We start from the raw sequence: 17983 nt of genomic DNA on the forward strand, positions 1-17983 counted from the left end.
AAACTTCTTTCTTCTCTCTCTCTCTCTCTCTCTCTCTCTCTCTCTCTCACACTCTCAAGCCGAAAGAGAGAGAGAGAGAGAATTTTAAGTCTTGCTTGAAGTTGAAGTAATGTTGGTATAATCTGACCTAACAAAATTATTTTCAGATCTATATTTAATTAAATTTTTAGATACTTCAGCAAAGTCGTCTTTTCCATATACCTATATAATTTCTAAAAGTAACACGCTTTTCTTCGCAATATGCACACAAAGCCCTAACAAGAATCAACGGCATAAGTTATTCCATTTGTAAATCTCAGTCTTGAATCGTCGACGTTTAATGCTTGTTAATGATAGAAATTAAGTTTTTATGGCACTTATTAGGACGCGGAAATGCGTCGTTTTATTCTCGACCTATGGATGATTGTTAAGAATTTTTTAAGTGAACGTATTCTTACTTCGTTAAAGTCTCGAGGGAGGACGTGTATATCGTGCCGCCAACATCGATGTGAACCGGTGCAGTGTACCTCGAAGCGGCCGCTACGCAAGGAATACCGGTCATCTTCTGGTTGTAAGCCGGGGCCGCCGGCGTCGGTGGTGTTGGCGACGAGGAATTCGACATTGTGGGCGAGGTGGCCGGCGAACTGCTTGGCGACAGCAATCTAAAAGAAAAGAAAAACACTTGATATTAGATATGATAAGATTACAGCTTGCTAATCAGAATTTCTCGTAGCAAATTTTGCATATCACGTTGCAATCGAATAAAAATCGGAGAAAATTTCCATTTTTGTGCTATATCATTATTTAAAACTCTCAGAATAGCAATATAAAACTTTTTCTATTTATTAACTGTTAACTGCAGTATAAACTGTTAATTGCAGACTTAATATATTTCTACCTTTGATACGTATATTTTACAGAAAAATTATACTATTGTATTATGCTATTGTAAATTAAGTAATTGGCTCTGTTATATTTCATATTGCGTGAGTTCTTGTGCTACATTCTATATAATTTATATTTTATATGCAACTCTAAGCACGACCAGGAAGCTAATCAAACGAAGGCGAACCATGAGCTATGAAATCGTCGACGTTGTGATTTACGATGTATGAAATTAAATGACGCTTACGGAGAGAGAATTTTACTGAGTTATATAACTCTTTCTCAAATGAACTATTCTGGGACGACTTATATTGGAACTCGGATGTAGACTTATTTACCTCATTTTAATTTGAGCGCTAGGGAACATATTGCGTTGCGCCGTCAACTCTGCCTTCGCCTCCTTCCCATCGGCCTCACATTTCCGTCTGAAATGAAAAACATATGAATATTAGTTGTACGTATTATCAATAAAAGTTAAATATAAATTTTACAAAATTTACGTTAAATGTAAAACGTACGGCACAAGCCATTTTTCAATGTGACTAACATAAATTAGTATATCTTTAATTTTTCTAGTTCCTTGTTTTCCTTCTGTGTGGAATTATATTTCGATTGAAGGATTTCATGTAACATTTACCAGATATTAGAGCCGATTGTATGAAATTTTCGTTATGTGTTCAACGCTTACACCTTTTAGGCGTGACACAGGTGTCGATTTAACGTATCGATCCTCACGGTTGGTCGCGAACGACGATAACACTAGTTTAACGAGCTATTGTTTTTGGTCAAACATCGGCAATGCTGAATCGACTGAGAGCTTGGAACATTAACGCGAAATTCTCATATGCATTAATAAGGCAATTAGCGGCGAAACAATATTTGGTGGGCGCCTAGGTACCGGCCGTCCAACGGTATTCTTTTAAGCGCGCTTTCAGTGGAAAGGGTTGGTCGGTTTGGTTCACGAGTTAGAGAGGCCCCCCCCCCCTCCTCCCCCCCCTCGAATTTTCATTACTACGTGCTCATGAAAGGCCAGCACATTATGTTAGCTATTATCCAGAGGCCTGCTTTGCATAGTGTAATACATGGTTTTTGCGACCAAGAGGATCCCGCGCTGTTAAAAGGAACCAACAAGAAATAATAAAAACAAATTCAAAGTTTATATAATTTCAACATAAACTACCGTTTCCATCAGACTGCTGCTTGTATAATAAAAAAGATATCTATTTTTTTGAGCTTTTTAAACATCGTATCTTGGTTAAATAATTCAATATTTATCTTAGCATATATGTTTTTCTATAACTTGTTATGATCGATCCCAATTAACAAATTACAATTCAATATCGAAATATGGATCTATCTTGGTTTTATCCCGGTATTTTTCGTCCGTAAAATCTCGGTGTGCGACGTAACAATTGTGAGACTCGAGACGGGAAGAAGGGACGCGTTTAGTCATCACGGTATATACTCGTTTTCCACCGTCCAGCGAAGAATTCGCGATGGTCAGAAGACACGGCACGTGAGGGGGTACCGGTTTTCTCCTCCACGGCACCCACCCACCCTCGCCCACATCAGTCCGCGCCGTTGCGGTGCATCGCCGCGGGAGACGCCGCGAAATGCGATGCAGCGCCTTTTCTCGGCCGCGCTGCGAGAGGTCGCCGAGCGATGCGCCCGATGCCGGCGATGCCTCTCTTCTGCTCGAAGCTGCGAAGGTGGGGAACCGGCGCGGCGGCCGCGGCGGTCGTCGCAAGTCGGACATCGGGTAAAAGAGTAGAGTAAGAGATGGTGTGGAGTCGGCGGAGGCGGACGAGCAACAACGGCCATCACGGCCGCGCTGCTGCCGCGGGCTAATCGAGAGATTTATGTGGAGCTATGCATTTACGAGTATAGAAACGAATACTTGCGTACGGGATTAATTCGCGTTATTGTTGTGATCTTTAGCGTCGATGAGAGATCGATCATTGTCGCGCTCTCGCGTGGAAACACGTGTCGTCCTCGATGATCGCGCATTGATGGTATTGCGGCGAAATTAATGGGTTTTGACGGCACTTCAATCATATTTCTCCGTGTTTGAAAGCATGTTTGAATGTCAGATGCGGGTGAGATGAAAAATCGAACGATAGCGTTATTGGATTAGAAAAAGCAACGAAAAGGGTAATGTTGTTATTTTCTTCTTTTTTACCATTTGAATTATTTTACTGCACAATATATTTGCTTCTTCCGGGAACTGTATCAATTTGATATTGGATCTACTTTTTGTATTTTTTTGTTTGCTTACGTATCTTTAAATCATTTAATTTGGCGATACACGGTAAACGAAAAAAGAAAACGGTAGAAAAATATATTGAATTTTATATCAATATATGAGAGCCCGGATGGGATATAGTTTTGATTCAGGTATACTCATAATACAACATTGAAATGACCGGCAGCGCCGACGAAAGAAGAATCTGAAGCACGATATAGCTATAACAATGGCGATGATCATCATGGTCGTTCGAGTGCCTCGGGGCGATTGGTCGGTGTACGAATGTACATTACGGTCGACGTACTGAAGCCACTCGCTTATCATTATGCATAATTACATGCGTAAAATCGACAATTAATTCAATACAGAAATTAGTATTTACGTATGTAACAAACAATTTACGTAAATAATTCGACACGTTGCAGCACACACGTACATTTCGTAGTAAGATTAATATTTAAAACGTTTATGATCTCGACTGAAGCGAGTCTGGCACATTGAGTGTAAAGAGAAGATTTTCAAGATTCTCGCATTGCGCGTTCACGAAGAAATCCCGGAATATGGAAGCCATCAGGACGAATGCCGTAATGATATCCGCGATAACGTCCACTGCGACGTGGCGATGCCTCGAGCCAATTGTATCTCATACGCAGATAGTTTTATTGCACGCATACATCCGCATATGCGCCAACGGGTACCCGCACGGATAAAGATAGGTGGAACAGAGGATACACAATTATAATGTATTATCTGTACAACTGTCTGCGAACTAATACGACTTTCTTGTTAATGTGACATTATACTATACGTACAACGTATTAGAATAATCTTCAAACGGACGATTGCACTATGTCTGCGATTGAGATATTCAAAAGGGAGATGTTAATAAGGGGCCGATTTTGAAAGAACTAAGTAAAAGAAATATTTTTTTTGTAGATTTTGACTTCCCATGGATACGATAAGATGATTAAACAGTTTATAGCGTTTAGGAAACTCTTAAAAAATTGAGCATGATATATTTATCCAAATTTTAATATTCTTGCTCAATTTTCGAAGTGTTCCTTAAACTCCACAAATTTTTTATTTTATTATTTATGTATCCAGGTCTACAAAAAATCTACAAAAAACATTGTTTCTTTTACTTACATCTTTTTGAGCAGAAATTGGTTTTTTTACATCCTCCTTTGTGAAGCAAAATCTGTCTGGTCATTTGGATTCTAATGTATCCGTCTGACCTTAATAATACCGTACGTAGAGTATAGACTGCATGTAGAAATACAAGCTGCAAGTGGTAGTTCACGTTGGCAGGCACGCGTCCGACGTCGTGAAGGCGAAAAGCGTTTCACCGGGCGTGAAGATGCAACGTCGTCGCCTCTCGAACGTCAAATTAGAAAGGATGGTGAGGAAGAGGCAGAGGAGACGGGTAAGGTGATACGAGACGCGACGTCGTCCGCAACGACACCGTGATATCCGCGTTATTACCCGAGGCCATCGGAGCCTCTTACCCAGATACAATTCTGATATGTACGCACGAGTGAACGAGCGAGCGAGCGACCACCGACACACGCTGCAAAACGTATAAATTCGCGTTAAGGTGATCACAGCCCGAGGACACGGCGAGGCGGCTAACACGCGCTAAGGACGCGCGCGTGCACGATGTCGTGCACAGAAGAAGAGCACTACTAACTTTACGTGGACGTTCAATGGCCCGAGGACGTCGGCGTATGCAAATTTGAAAGCGATCTGTTACATCGGGCGACGATGTATCATCGGGAAAGTCTGCCAATAGACGTGAAAATGAGCCAACTATAAGAGGACCATTTTGTAGAAAAGTTCAAAAAGCTCACGTGAATTAGAAAATTACACAAAGGAGTGTAATTGAACGAGTACGTAAACTTTGAACAAATTTAACAAATATAAGAGTTAACATATTCGCGCACGGAAAAACAGATTTTCTTTATCGCAGCTAATTTTGGTTTGTTATAATATATTTGCTGCCGTAACTATAAATTTATAAACTACAGCGAAATGGTTTGCTGCTGCTGCTATAATATAGATATCATAGCTAAGACATTAGCTATGATATCTATATTTTAGCTGTCCATATTTTACACCTGCCATTTAGTTACCACATGCAGTTTTTAGTTACGACAGTTGGGGGAGACCGGGGCCGATTGTCACAGTTTTTGATTATTGATTTTTAGAAAAAAGTGGATGCCTGATTTTGAAATATTATATACGTTACAAAATAACCTACATCCTTTAGGTATTAAAAAAAATATTACTCGTGAATTCATCATATCATAAAAATAAGTTATTTAATTTTAAATGATGCTGCGAAAATATGACAATTAACCCCGTGTTCTGGATTGATTGTCACACGTTCTAGGATTGGCAGTAGCATATTTGTTATGGACAACACATAAAAAACACAATTTTTATTTTAATATATCAGTTCTATATTTTGAGAAATAATAGTAATTTAGTATTAATACAAATAAAATAGTTATTTTAATCATAAAATACGTAATTTGTTTTTGTACCATAGTTTCTATATGAAAAATGAAAAAATACACGGAGAGAATTTTTTCTTAGAATTTATCCTGAAAATATGACAGTCGTAGGACAACATTGTATTTCGAAGAATTTTAATATAAATCTCTCTCATTCATTAATAAAACTACAATAAAGTATAAAATAAGTTTGATCAATTTTACTGAAGTGCATGGTAAAAATCTTCAAAATATTGTATTGTACCACAATCACCATATTTTCAGGATAAATTTTTAAAGAAAATTCTCTCCGTGTATATATCTATATGAAATATAATATATTTGTAAGTATATTCTCTGAAAATGTATCCTTTAAAGATGTTAAAATTAATTGTCACCTAATCTCGTCTCATTTTGGTCAATCTACCCCACATAGCCATTTTTAATAAAAGAGATTGTATTCACAAACTTAGTCAGAATAATGATTACTTCATTGTAGCAAAGATCTTCTAAGATAGTCATTTTCTATGAATACAGGATATTACGATTAATAATGTCAAAGACTTGTCAGACAACAAAATAGGTGATTATAAAAATTTACTCACCAACTTCATTTTCTCAAAAATCGCTGTAAATATAATATATACAATGCTTGTGGTGCAAATCATTTTACACAATAAATTAATATTATATCAGCTATCTACAGTCAAAAAAAGAGATTTTTCTGCCGTGTCTTGTTTGAGTTATAAGCAATTTAACAATCAACCCCGTACGACCAACCCCGGTCTCCCCTACTTTCTTTTTTCTGTGCGAGTCACAAGTGATAGACAAATTTTTTTAATTACTTTAAATTAAATAATTTGAAATAATTTAAAAATAAATATACGTGATGTAAGCTTGTACACACATAAAGCATACACACCTCGATACACACGTACGAGAGAGGAATACGCGTCATTTTTCATCTATTTATTTGGAAAACAGTTTATTTGGCCAGGAAATTTCGTTGGACAGAATATCACATTATACGCGAACTAACATTTGAGACAAAATATTGGACTTTCCTATATATATATGCGAATGATAAATTTTAATTATTAAAACCATTTCTATCGATCTTTTTGAAAATCTTGTCTGTTTATACTCGTGCGGGTACAAAGCTAAAATAACAGAGACATCAGACGGAACCACAAAGTGATGAAATGATACCGCATGTGAATTCATTTAGACCAGTCGACTGGATTTCCCTCTGGTGATTTCATTATGAGGGCCAGTCAGATCGGCTCTCTCTGAATAATATTTGTAATGGATCCATTTGCGAGCGCACACGAACGTTCGAACCGCAATGTTATTAACGTCATAATCTAGAGAACGTAATCTTTGCACCAGCTAGTACATTGGTTTTCTCGAAATAATATGATATTGCGAATGAATTTTAGAAATTATCAATCCAATCTCTTACATTTATTTAGTTATTCTTATTTTTGGAGCAATGCAGTTTTATCTGTATTCCACGGAGGCTTTAATTTACCAAGGTATCTACTGCATTTGAATCGTGATATTTGTATATGTAGGCCGGTATATCAAGGTTTCAAATACGATTAATCAAATGAATTTAACTATCTGACATTTCAATACCAACACCATAAACGCATATACTTTGATTGTCTATAGATAAGTCTATCTTTTCAAGGAATGCATTGTACATACGTACCTTGACACGAACACAAATGTAAACAAAAGAAACTGGCTCAGGCGGTGTTGCATTCCCGTGAAAATTGAGAACATGCATAGTTGAGAATAGATGCAAGTTCTAAAATATCAAGTTTTCTTTTTTCGCGGAGGAAAATAATAAAGACTATACCAAATGCTCGAAATGTTTTTAGTACTGAAGATTAAAGTTGCGTCACTTGATGAAATATTTTTTATTATTTGTGTAGACTCTGAAAGGTTATTGTAAAAATTTTACTAGCAAAGAAAACTCTGATAAATGTTAATGACATAATATGTATAGTATGGCATGGAAATGTGCCTTTTTAAGAATATTACTCTCTATGCGAAAGCACGTGCTTATTCAGCTCTCATTCGTCGCTACGCAAATGTTTCGTAAGGCTTGTGCTAATCTATCACGTTTTGTAACAACATCTTACTTATAGCTTTGCTCAGCCGCACTTTGCAGATTGTATAACATGAATACTTTCCATTTAATAGTCTCTAACAAACTCTTAATAATCTATAAATTCATATTATTATACCAAAACTTAAGTTCTAACGTAATTTGTAGTGAGCGTAGCGATTAAGAGATTGTTTAGATAGTTGCTCGGAACTCTTCTATTTGTTGAAGAAACAAGCATTAAATCACGAATCGAACAATGGATCTACGTTTTCACTCCTTTCTCTCCTTGATTGGCTACATAGTAGTTATATCTACTCTCGAGACTCGTGGCGTTCTGATAAGTGCATTAAGCTACCGCAATTCAGTTGATTGATGGATCGGTTCATTTATTCGCGGCGATTAACAACTTCGTCGGGGATTTTAAACGTGTCGTGACGCTCATCATCTCCGTTACTTAATCTCTCAAGGTAAACATTGTACAAAATGCATTTGTAATACAATGTCGTTTTTGTTTCAACGACGCGGTACAATCTGTACTTTGCAAGGGGCATTTAATAATATTTATTGTACGGCATGTTATATAGAATAAAGAAGAAACATAATACTTTTTTCATAAATACATTAAAACTAAATAAATTGAAATACGCGGATAAATTCGATGAATATTCATATTGTGATGCTGTTTTAACATTTTATCCAACATGCAGCCGATAATAATAATTTATATTATATAACATGACGCACGTAAAACAGTATTGAAATAAAATGTTTAATATATTAATACTTAATGTTTAGACTACGGCTGGTTTTTAATTGTTTTGAGTAATTTTAGCACGAATCGAAGAGTGCATTTTGTGTTTTATGTATTTCGAATTGTATTTATTAACAGAAATAATCAGAAATGATCATGATAAAAGGATTCTCGAAATTAAAAGAATAATAATATAAAATAAAGTGAACACTAGGAATCGACGGAGAAACCGATGTGTATTTTATCTTCAATAAATTTTAATTTTAAATAATCTGTTCCATTACGTGAAAATTAGATAAGTGATAGCACAGAGTTGAGACAAGTAATAATGAATTTTACCAAACAAATAATATCTGTATTAATGGCTTCGCATGCATTACCTTTCATTATTTATATTCCGTCTTTTCATCTCTCCCAGTCATGTTTATTTGCACTTAAAATTTTTTGTACTTTCATGTCGTTATATTGATCACCGTGAATTGCCTCGCGGAAATTTAGTGTAATTATCGCTAATATGTTGAAAGCCGTTTGAACGGTGGATTCAACGAATAATCGCACGATGGTTTGCCGGAGAAAGCTTTTATAATATTAATTGCTATCCCAATCGGATGCTACCCGTATAACGGTGGTCGTCATGCTGCAAGCCGCGCGATTGTGTGTGCCTTGTTAAGGTTTTCAGTTGGAACGTTGCGCCGCTGCTGTTCCCGCGCGTCCTTTTCGTTACTCCCGTATTTACCACCTGGTACTTCATTACCGGAACGTCACTTGTCGGATACAGACGATAGACAGACGTGAATAGTTCCCGGCTACTAGAGAATCATTACCCGCAAAATTATGCGTACTTGTTTCAATGCACGGCCACTTATTGCCCTGTAGAGGCTTTAACGATCGTTAGCGACGCAACTGTCGTTTTCCAAACGATAATTGCACTCGGTATTTAGCACTTTTCTCGCTGTTTACAAGCATGTGTAAGCATTTTCAGGAGTTAGTCAGGAAAATTGCAAGTCAAACGCTATTGAACTCAGATAATATGTTTTTATCGAATCGTATCTTTATATTCATCTTCTACAACACGCGTTCTCAATTCTATTTCCGGGTCAGTAATAAGCTTGTGAAACTTGTTCCGCGAGGATTTGTCGAAAAAAATGTAAAACACGTTTGCAGTGAGCGAAATAATTATTATATGAATTCCGTGAACGTGGGATATCATCGTATTTATTTCTTTGATGTTCACGGGAATAAATAAATCCGTAACACGAGACATTGGTTCTCCCGATTCTTCTTGTACATTTTAGGTTTACACACCATTCGTCGATATAAGAATCAAGATGCTAAATGCATCGTCATGTGCGCCGTGGGCGTTTTTATCTTGTCGAATATTATACGTTCGCCTGAGCTTTTTATAATATTTCATCGGGTGGGTACAAGACACGCAAAGGATACACATTCGAGAAGCGCGTATACCAGCCGCTGTGTAAATCTCTCTCCCTCCTCTCTCTCTCTCTCTCTTAGGCTCTGCTCTCTCAGTGTGCTTTGACGGTACTGGCTCGTATGCCGAGGCAGGTATGTGCCTATCTACCTACCTACGAGCGGTTGTTGCATACATCGTTACTTAGGTCGGGCAACGCGAGGTATGTAGGCACGTACCTGCCCACGTAACGCGAACCCGCGGCTTGTTCCGTTGCCGCGGAGCCAAAGAGGCACTCCCGACACGCGCCAATGCATGTCTTGCTCCATTTCATCCTCGCCTATTCCTACCACTTACTCACCTACTTACCCTACGAGACGGAAACTCTGACCGAGACGACGTGCATAAGCCGCGGCGGACAGGAATTTCATGCACTGCAACGCGAGTATAATATTGCAACACGTATATACTCTGTAGTATGACCAGGTGTGCACCGGACAGATTTTAAGAAACGAATCGCTCGGTGCGGAAGCGCATTGGTGCGTAGGTTCCGTACAACGGTGCTTCATACTCTTTTTTTTTTCTGAGAATATTTTTAATTAGGATTTTTTTTTCAAAAATCTGAAAAAACTTATTCTTATAATTTTCAAACGATAATACAATTTGCTGATGTGAAAATCTCTAAAATTTAAACAATATGCTTGCAAAAATTATTATGGTTACATTGAATATTGATATAATATTAAAAAGAATAAGATAGGTATATATAGATTATACAGTCTTTAATATTCTCGACATTATCCTTAGATTCTTGAATATTAACATTACGAAAATGCGCTAGTACTTAAGAAAGGCTAAAAATAATAATAGATTAGTCTCTTCCAGTTAAAACAAATGGATTTGGACATTCTATGAAGCTCTTTTTAAAATAAAAAATTTTTTATAAAACCACATTTAAAAATATAGTATACTTAATCTATTAATAGATAATATTTATGTTTTATGACAAGTTTATGATAATTTTCTCACTTATATAATTATGCACATAATCAGCTGCAAGTAATATGCGACAATATGAATTTTATTTGAATAATAAATTGCTCTTAAAATATTGATAGATTAATAAATAGAATTTCTTATAAATATGTTTATATAAAAATATATTTTTCTTATTAACTATGTATATTTCTCTTATTAACTCTTGTTCTTTATTCTTCTTTTATTTAGAGTTACTTATATAATTACTCATACTTTTACGATTCATATTGCATAACATGTTTATCAATACATACTGCTGTGCAAATAATTGCTTAACGATGCAAAATGTACAAATTGCTAAATATACGAAAAAATAAATATTAGATTTAAGCTTATTGTAGCATATTACATACAGTCTTGGCCAAAAATATTAGGCACTTTAATCATTTATGGAAACTTGTTGTAAATTATCTTTTGTTCGAGAACTCTTTAAATTTATGTATAATGCTGTTAATCAGTAGGTAACATTGCAGGTAAAAGAATTCCAAATAAATGAAAAACAATATAGGTGGCTAATATTTCCGGCTAAGACTGTATATCGCGAAGCATTCATGAAGTTCATAATAGCTATTAATAATTTTGTGAATTATAAAATATTACTTTGTTCAATTTGTTATCTAATTCTTTGCTATAAATGCACGATGCAAAAATAACCACGGTATTAAATATCGAGCGCGTTATAATGTAATTGCTAAGTATTTTAATTAATTTAATTATGGAAGGTAATTACATATCGTTATGAATTTATTTTCGCTGCAGGCTGTATCCATAAATAACGCATTGTCAGAAAGAGTTGATATTTCGGATTTCCGCGTATATTTTATTTACATAAAATGTTCTATATATACAAAATATAATTGCAGACTTAATATAATCAGCGATTGGAAAAATTTTATATATAAATTCCGCGCAATAATATTGTGTGTACGTGATGGGCACATGCAACATATAAAATATAAAATATTCCATTTTTTTTATTAAACGTGATATTATTTTGCATATCGTAAATGCTAATCCTTTTAACATATATTTTGTAATATGTTCTCATTCTTAAATGATGGTTAATATGTTTATGGAATTTGAAAATACTTAAAAAAAATATTTTGAATACTGCCGTAAAAATACGATACAGGCATCCACTGGTATCTTCTATACAGAAGCTATGTGTTTATCTCCTGTCCAGATCCATTATTAAAATGGCATTCTAATAATGGATCTGGACGGACAATAACCCGCGAAACACGTAACTTCTGTATATGATGTTGATATAGCTTATGTCACAATTTTATTTTACTCTTTTCTTTGATGCATTGTGAATAATCATAGCTATACGCCAACTGTTAAATGAAAAATGTTTGCCACATCCGAATACTTATATATATCTAAGATTTAACGTAAAATCAAAATGATCAATTTTTTTTGCCATGCAACCTTTATTACAACGTACATAAGGAAAAAAACTGGATTTATATTACGCGCGCAATTAAAATCTTATATACGTGTGATCGTTAAACGCGCGACAATAGTCATTCCAGTTTACAGCTACTGGTTAACGATCGTTTCTTTCGATTTTCGCGTTAATGATGGAGGTCACCGGTTGTGAGAGAATTGCGACGATGCGGCACGAACGGTTCGGTACGTGGTCGATTGGGGCGGTTCAAACGGGGCCAAAGGTAGATCGGAGCACACTCGCACGGTCGGTCCATCCATTCGTTCATTTGTTCGTTCGATCGTCGTTCGCGCAAACATACGTACGTACGTACACGTATATTCGGGGCGATATCTCGGACGAGGCAAAATATTTACGAGAAAATTTCGCCGTGGGTGGCGCGGCTTCATGAATAATTTCGGTCCGCAGGAGACTCGTCAGCCGCGGGCTATGTGCTCGGGGCGCACGGTTCTAATTACGGCAACTGCAGAGCGCGCGTCTGCGCCCCCGGCCATCCCTCCAGCCGGTTTCCAACCTCCCTTTTCCTATCCCAGCACAATTTCCACAGAGCCCACATCCGTTCTGAAATGCCAGCAATCCTCCTCCCCCTGCGGCCCCTTGCCTCTCTCAATCTCTCTCTCTCTCTCTCTCTCTCTCTCTCTCTCTCTCTCGTTCTATGGTTCTCTCTTCATCCATCGCGTTACGCGCACTCCTTCCCTCATCCCCTCTCTTTTATAGCTCGAGGTGCACATCGACTATTACGTTGCAACCAATTTTTGAAAAGTTGCTGCAATATATATGTATGCATACATATATATGTGTATATATATCTAATATTATTTTTTCTGGGCCTATACATTCGCGTGCTTATGGAGAAGCAAACAAAGTTTGCCACGTTAGAACGGCCGAGTTTATGATTTACGCGATGCACAGAATTGGCGAACATTTATTAATGTTACATATGAGTTTTATAGAATTTCGATTAAAATTTCCTTTTTGTTACTACGTAGAAGTTATACGTAATTAAATTATGATTATATGTAATTAAATTATGGTTATATGTAATCATGTTTTTACGAATACCGTTTGTATTATGCTGATTTAATGTGCGAAATTGCTTACCTTAATCTTACAATTACTTGAGTTTGTTAAGTGGTACTAGATTCTATGGCAAACTAAATATTAAATATAACTGTACATTGATGCGCGGTAGTCGCGTCGAGATACTTAAACCAGTGAAAGATGAAATCCAGAAGGAGCGGATCAAAAATTGCATCACGTTCTCCATGTCAACTATTTAATTATAAAACTAACAAATTCACTTTAATTTGTTTTCAATTAATTACACGATTAATCATACAATTATATCGTGTTAAAATTAAATTTTTTAATTTTGTTTATTTCGTATTTATGGTACTCTGGCTTTTTTCTGCACGTCTCGCGCATAATTATGTAGCCAATTATTTTAAGTATTTAACTTTTAATTGATATTTTTCCTCGGATTTCGTAGCTCATTGTGTCAAGACGAGAAGCGTACTGATTCGTCAGTTACGAGTTTTACAACTTGCAGCTCAGTCTCGCACAAACGTACTAAAGAATTAAATGTAATTTAGATTACAGACATAATTTATGAACATGTAATTATAAAAAAATTTTAATTTTACAATACGAGCTTTAAAATTTAAAAATGGTGAAACTCCATTAAAGAATTTTTACATAATTTTTTTTACCGTCATTTAAATGAAGTCTTTTTGTGTGCTCATCTACATTAATTTTGTGGCCATTGTGAAGTCACAATTTCTATCTTTGGTTAGGTACAACGGGTAATTTGTTTCGATATAGAATGATGTAGCGACTTTTATGTAACCATCTTTATCCAAAGTCTTTTTGCATCGCATGTGATTATTCGCGACGTGAAGTGTATAATTGATTGTAAAACTATTGTTCGATGATGGCGGAATGCGATGAGTAATTGAACAATTGCATTGTCCCGTCGTGTTTCTACATATTCGTTTCTGGAAGCAGCGACACCCTCTCAAACGTCTGGCACAGATTAAACTTTCTTTACCCGCGGTGTCGTGAGATCAGATTGACTTTCTATTGATTTCATTGTAGCTCAATCATATAAAATGCTCAATCATATAAAATGCTTCACGGACGCGTGCAATTATTTGATATCCAGAGATTTATAGCGTTCTTTCCCGAAGAGAAACTGTCGTAATGAACAATTAAAAGTTGACACAAGGACGTTTAAAAGATTAAGGTTCTTAAGCCTTAGTTTCCAGAAGAAAGCACTTGGAGGGAAATATCTAAGGAGCATGAAAAAGATGTACAACTCGCAACGTACAACTTCAAAACATTGATGAACACAAAATAGATTAAATGAATATGGCAGAGTGACTTATGTATCTCTGTGTGGAAAATTATTATGCAAGATCGCTCGATTCCCAATTCGAAATGTCTGTCTGTTTCTATTACTAAAATCATTTGTACTTTCGTTAGATAGAACTTTCCGTACCGGAACGCTCTTGGCCGCGCCTCGCGGGTTACAAGCGACATAATTAACTACGTGAAAGTACACTATTTCCATACATGAATATCAGTTTGTCACGCGACGTTTCGAAGGTATCCTGTACGAGAGAGAACAAGCGAGAGAAATAGATTTTTCTAGACACTTTCCGTACCGGCAATATTATGATAACATGCAGTTTCTTTACCCGGAAGACTGCGATCAGTAAAACAACAGCGAAAGGTACAAACAGTGTACCGTAAAAATTTTAAAGTGTAAATTAGCCTTGTAATAAGTGAATGGTCTCTCGGAGCGAGACTTCGCGTAATAAAACGTAATACTCAAATAATGGAGACAAATCTTTCTATAAATTCACGTGGCGACAATTATGTATATTCCTGGAGTATACTTGACGACATAAATAGCAAAACGATTCGAGTTATGTCCTTGTCGATCTCACGATAATAATCCCCGAGGTTTAATTATCACGTCTAAGGTTTATATCAGAAAGCAATCATAACTCCGACCGATGCAATCATCGGCATTTTAATCACGTTATTACGTTAACCGCGCGATCAATCTGTTCTTCAACATTTCCTCATACGCAACGTTGTAGATTTATATCGACGATTTATTATAATTGATAGTTATTCAAGACATTTTATAGTTTAACAATTCGAAAATAGATCCCATCTAACGAATTTTCACAAGATTTACACGATGCAGGTTTGTTTATGTCATTCATATAGAGAAACATGGTGTAGCTCGTATTCCGCATACGTTCCAACGTATTTCCCGATCGAATCGAATAATTATAAATCATGACTCACTCACCGTTTCTGGCACGTGGACTCCAGGTTGACGGTTATTCTCGTGTCCACGGCTGCGAATTTGAGAAGCCTGGAGTCCCGTCGCGCTCGCGAAAACTTGTCACTGTCTATGAAGCACCCGGTGTGAATTCTTGTGAATATCTCCAGCCCTCGTGTCACGCACTGGACCACGTGGTTGCATTCACGTGTCTTCTCGGCCGAGGGACAAAAGTGGCGCGAGCCACCACCGCGCACCACCGCGGCTTTCGTTAGACTGCGTACACTCTCCGCTGTTACGATCCTCGCGCTGATTTCCTCGCGCTACCACCACCACCATTCTCCACTACCACCACCATTACCGGCACAGACGTCGTCCACCGGTCCGCCACCAGCGACCATCGTCATCCATCGTCGTCCTCGTCCTTTCCGCCAACCCACATCGACTCGTCTTTGTCCCACGAGCTCGCGGCGTTTCGGCAAACGCCTCGAGCTTGTGACGATTCTCTCTATTCGAACCGCACTGACGTACGCCGGTTTCAACCCCTTCCGATCGTATATTTTGGCCGTTTGTGTAAGATATAGCGATTGTACCTGGTACGCTTTCTATACATAGATCATTTCTGTACGCGTTTCCTCTCATTGTAAAAAAGATTTACTAAATTTTATTGAATACTTGTTTGAACAATACTAACGAAATATTTACTTACAGTAAATAAACATTTATTTCAAATAAAATTATACTTAAATTAAATAAATATGTATTTACATTTAGTAAATATTTCGTTAATACTATTCAAATAAATATTTAATAAAATTTAGTTTTTTTTTTCAGTGTACGGATAGAAATTTTATCAATATTTCATATTGCTTTTTAAATTTATTTATATGATCCATTTATTTACATAAATTTATTTGTATAATCATGATCTATTACATGATCCCTATATAGGATAAATTGTTATATACACGTAATATTATGCAAGATGGATCTGCAAGAACTTGACGATTTTCAAAATAAAATGTGGGATATAACTTAAATATTAATTTCTTATTATATATTCTAAATATCATGATATTGGTTTTTTGTTATATATAACAATAGGAAGTGAAACGTCATTTGAATATATTTGAATATATTTGAGTAATGACTGCGTTCAGCAAACAAAACAACTCAGTGAGCGCTTAGTGATTCTTTATTAGTTTCTATACTTATTATTAAATTCAACGAACTAAAGGCAAAAAACAGATCAAAGAATCATTGAGCGCACGTTAAGCTGTTTTATCTGCTGAGTAGTCATTATTCAAATATACAGATATATTCGAATGACATTTGATATCATATTGTTTTATAACAATTAAGGGGATCCTAAAGATCTGTATTACCGACTTAAACACGTATAATTTTTGTATAACGAATACTCTTTTTCTCTTTCACGGATTGGAAAATCCTTTTCCAGGATTAAAGTATACGCATTAATACGTGTTTGTGAAGTAGAGTCTACGTTGAGAATGATCAAAAATTACGAAATCAATATATTTTTTACCATTTCTTAGTGTAACATGGCGTCTCAGCTGTCAAGTCGTGACAACATTTGTTTGATATGAAAGCTTTGCAACCCGAACGTACGAAATAATAGTTCCCAAACACGTAATTTGCACGAACATACAACGTCGAGTTCTTAGAATTAGATTTAGACGCTTTATCGCGACGAATTCGTTGTACGAAAATTGACACGTATGTGTGACTGCGTGTATCATAGGCTGCGTGAGATATTGCTGTGGTAGTATAAAAAGACATATCGATGTGCGGCGCGCGGCGCGACATCTAGTGATTTTTCGGAGTTCGAGCTTTGCTTTAGGATCCCCTTAAGAAATTAATATTTAAGTTAAGGCAAGGATTTAGAAGATAATATAAATATAATAATGGAAAAACAAATTCAGAGATTAAAATTAAGAGCATAATATAGTAGAGAGTGCCTTTAGGATCGGTCAAAGTTGGAAATTTCGAATAATATAATATTCTTGGTACATGAATTTAATTAATCTCAAATGTGACTGTGATTTTTCTAAAATTAAGAGATTAAAATTTTGAAATGTCCACGTTTGAAGAAGTGTACGTTAAAAAATAATGATTTGCTTACAAACATTGGATTTTTTAGCTATTATAAAACTATTGATATTTATATTTACGATTACATAAGGACTAGAACAAGAATAGATATATTTGATAAACCTCTTGACCACACACTGTGACCTTTACAAATGACCCACTCACGTCGACCGTTAAAGTAATACATTTTTCTTTGAATGATCAAAATTATC

At 36.1% G+C, this 17983-nt stretch overlaps 1 protein-coding gene across 1 annotated transcript in view; it reads right to left on the minus strand.

Annotated features, from left to right (window-relative positions):
• twz (BTB/POZ domain-containing protein twz) overlaps positions 1-15917 on the minus strand; it is a 28027-nt gene extending 12110 nt beyond the window's left edge. Inside the window, exons 1-3 of the mRNA XM_018520279.1 lie at positions 15687-15917; positions 1203-1289; positions 438-641 (exon numbers count right to left, since the gene is read on the minus strand). Coding sequence (XP_018375781.1) covers positions 438-641; positions 1203-1231 — 233 coding nt within the window. The 5' untranslated portion in view covers positions 1232-1289; positions 15687-15917. The remainder of the gene's footprint in view (positions 1-437; positions 642-1202; positions 1290-15686) is intronic.
• Positions 15918-17983: the final 2066 nt, after the last annotated feature.

This window comes from Trachymyrmex cornetzi, unplaced genomic scaffold (assembly GCF_001594075.2).
Source record: "Trachymyrmex cornetzi isolate Tcor2-1 unplaced genomic scaffold, Tcor1.1 scaffold9, whole genome shotgun sequence".
NCBI lineage: Eukaryota > Metazoa > Arthropoda > Insecta > Hymenoptera > Formicidae > Trachymyrmex > Trachymyrmex cornetzi.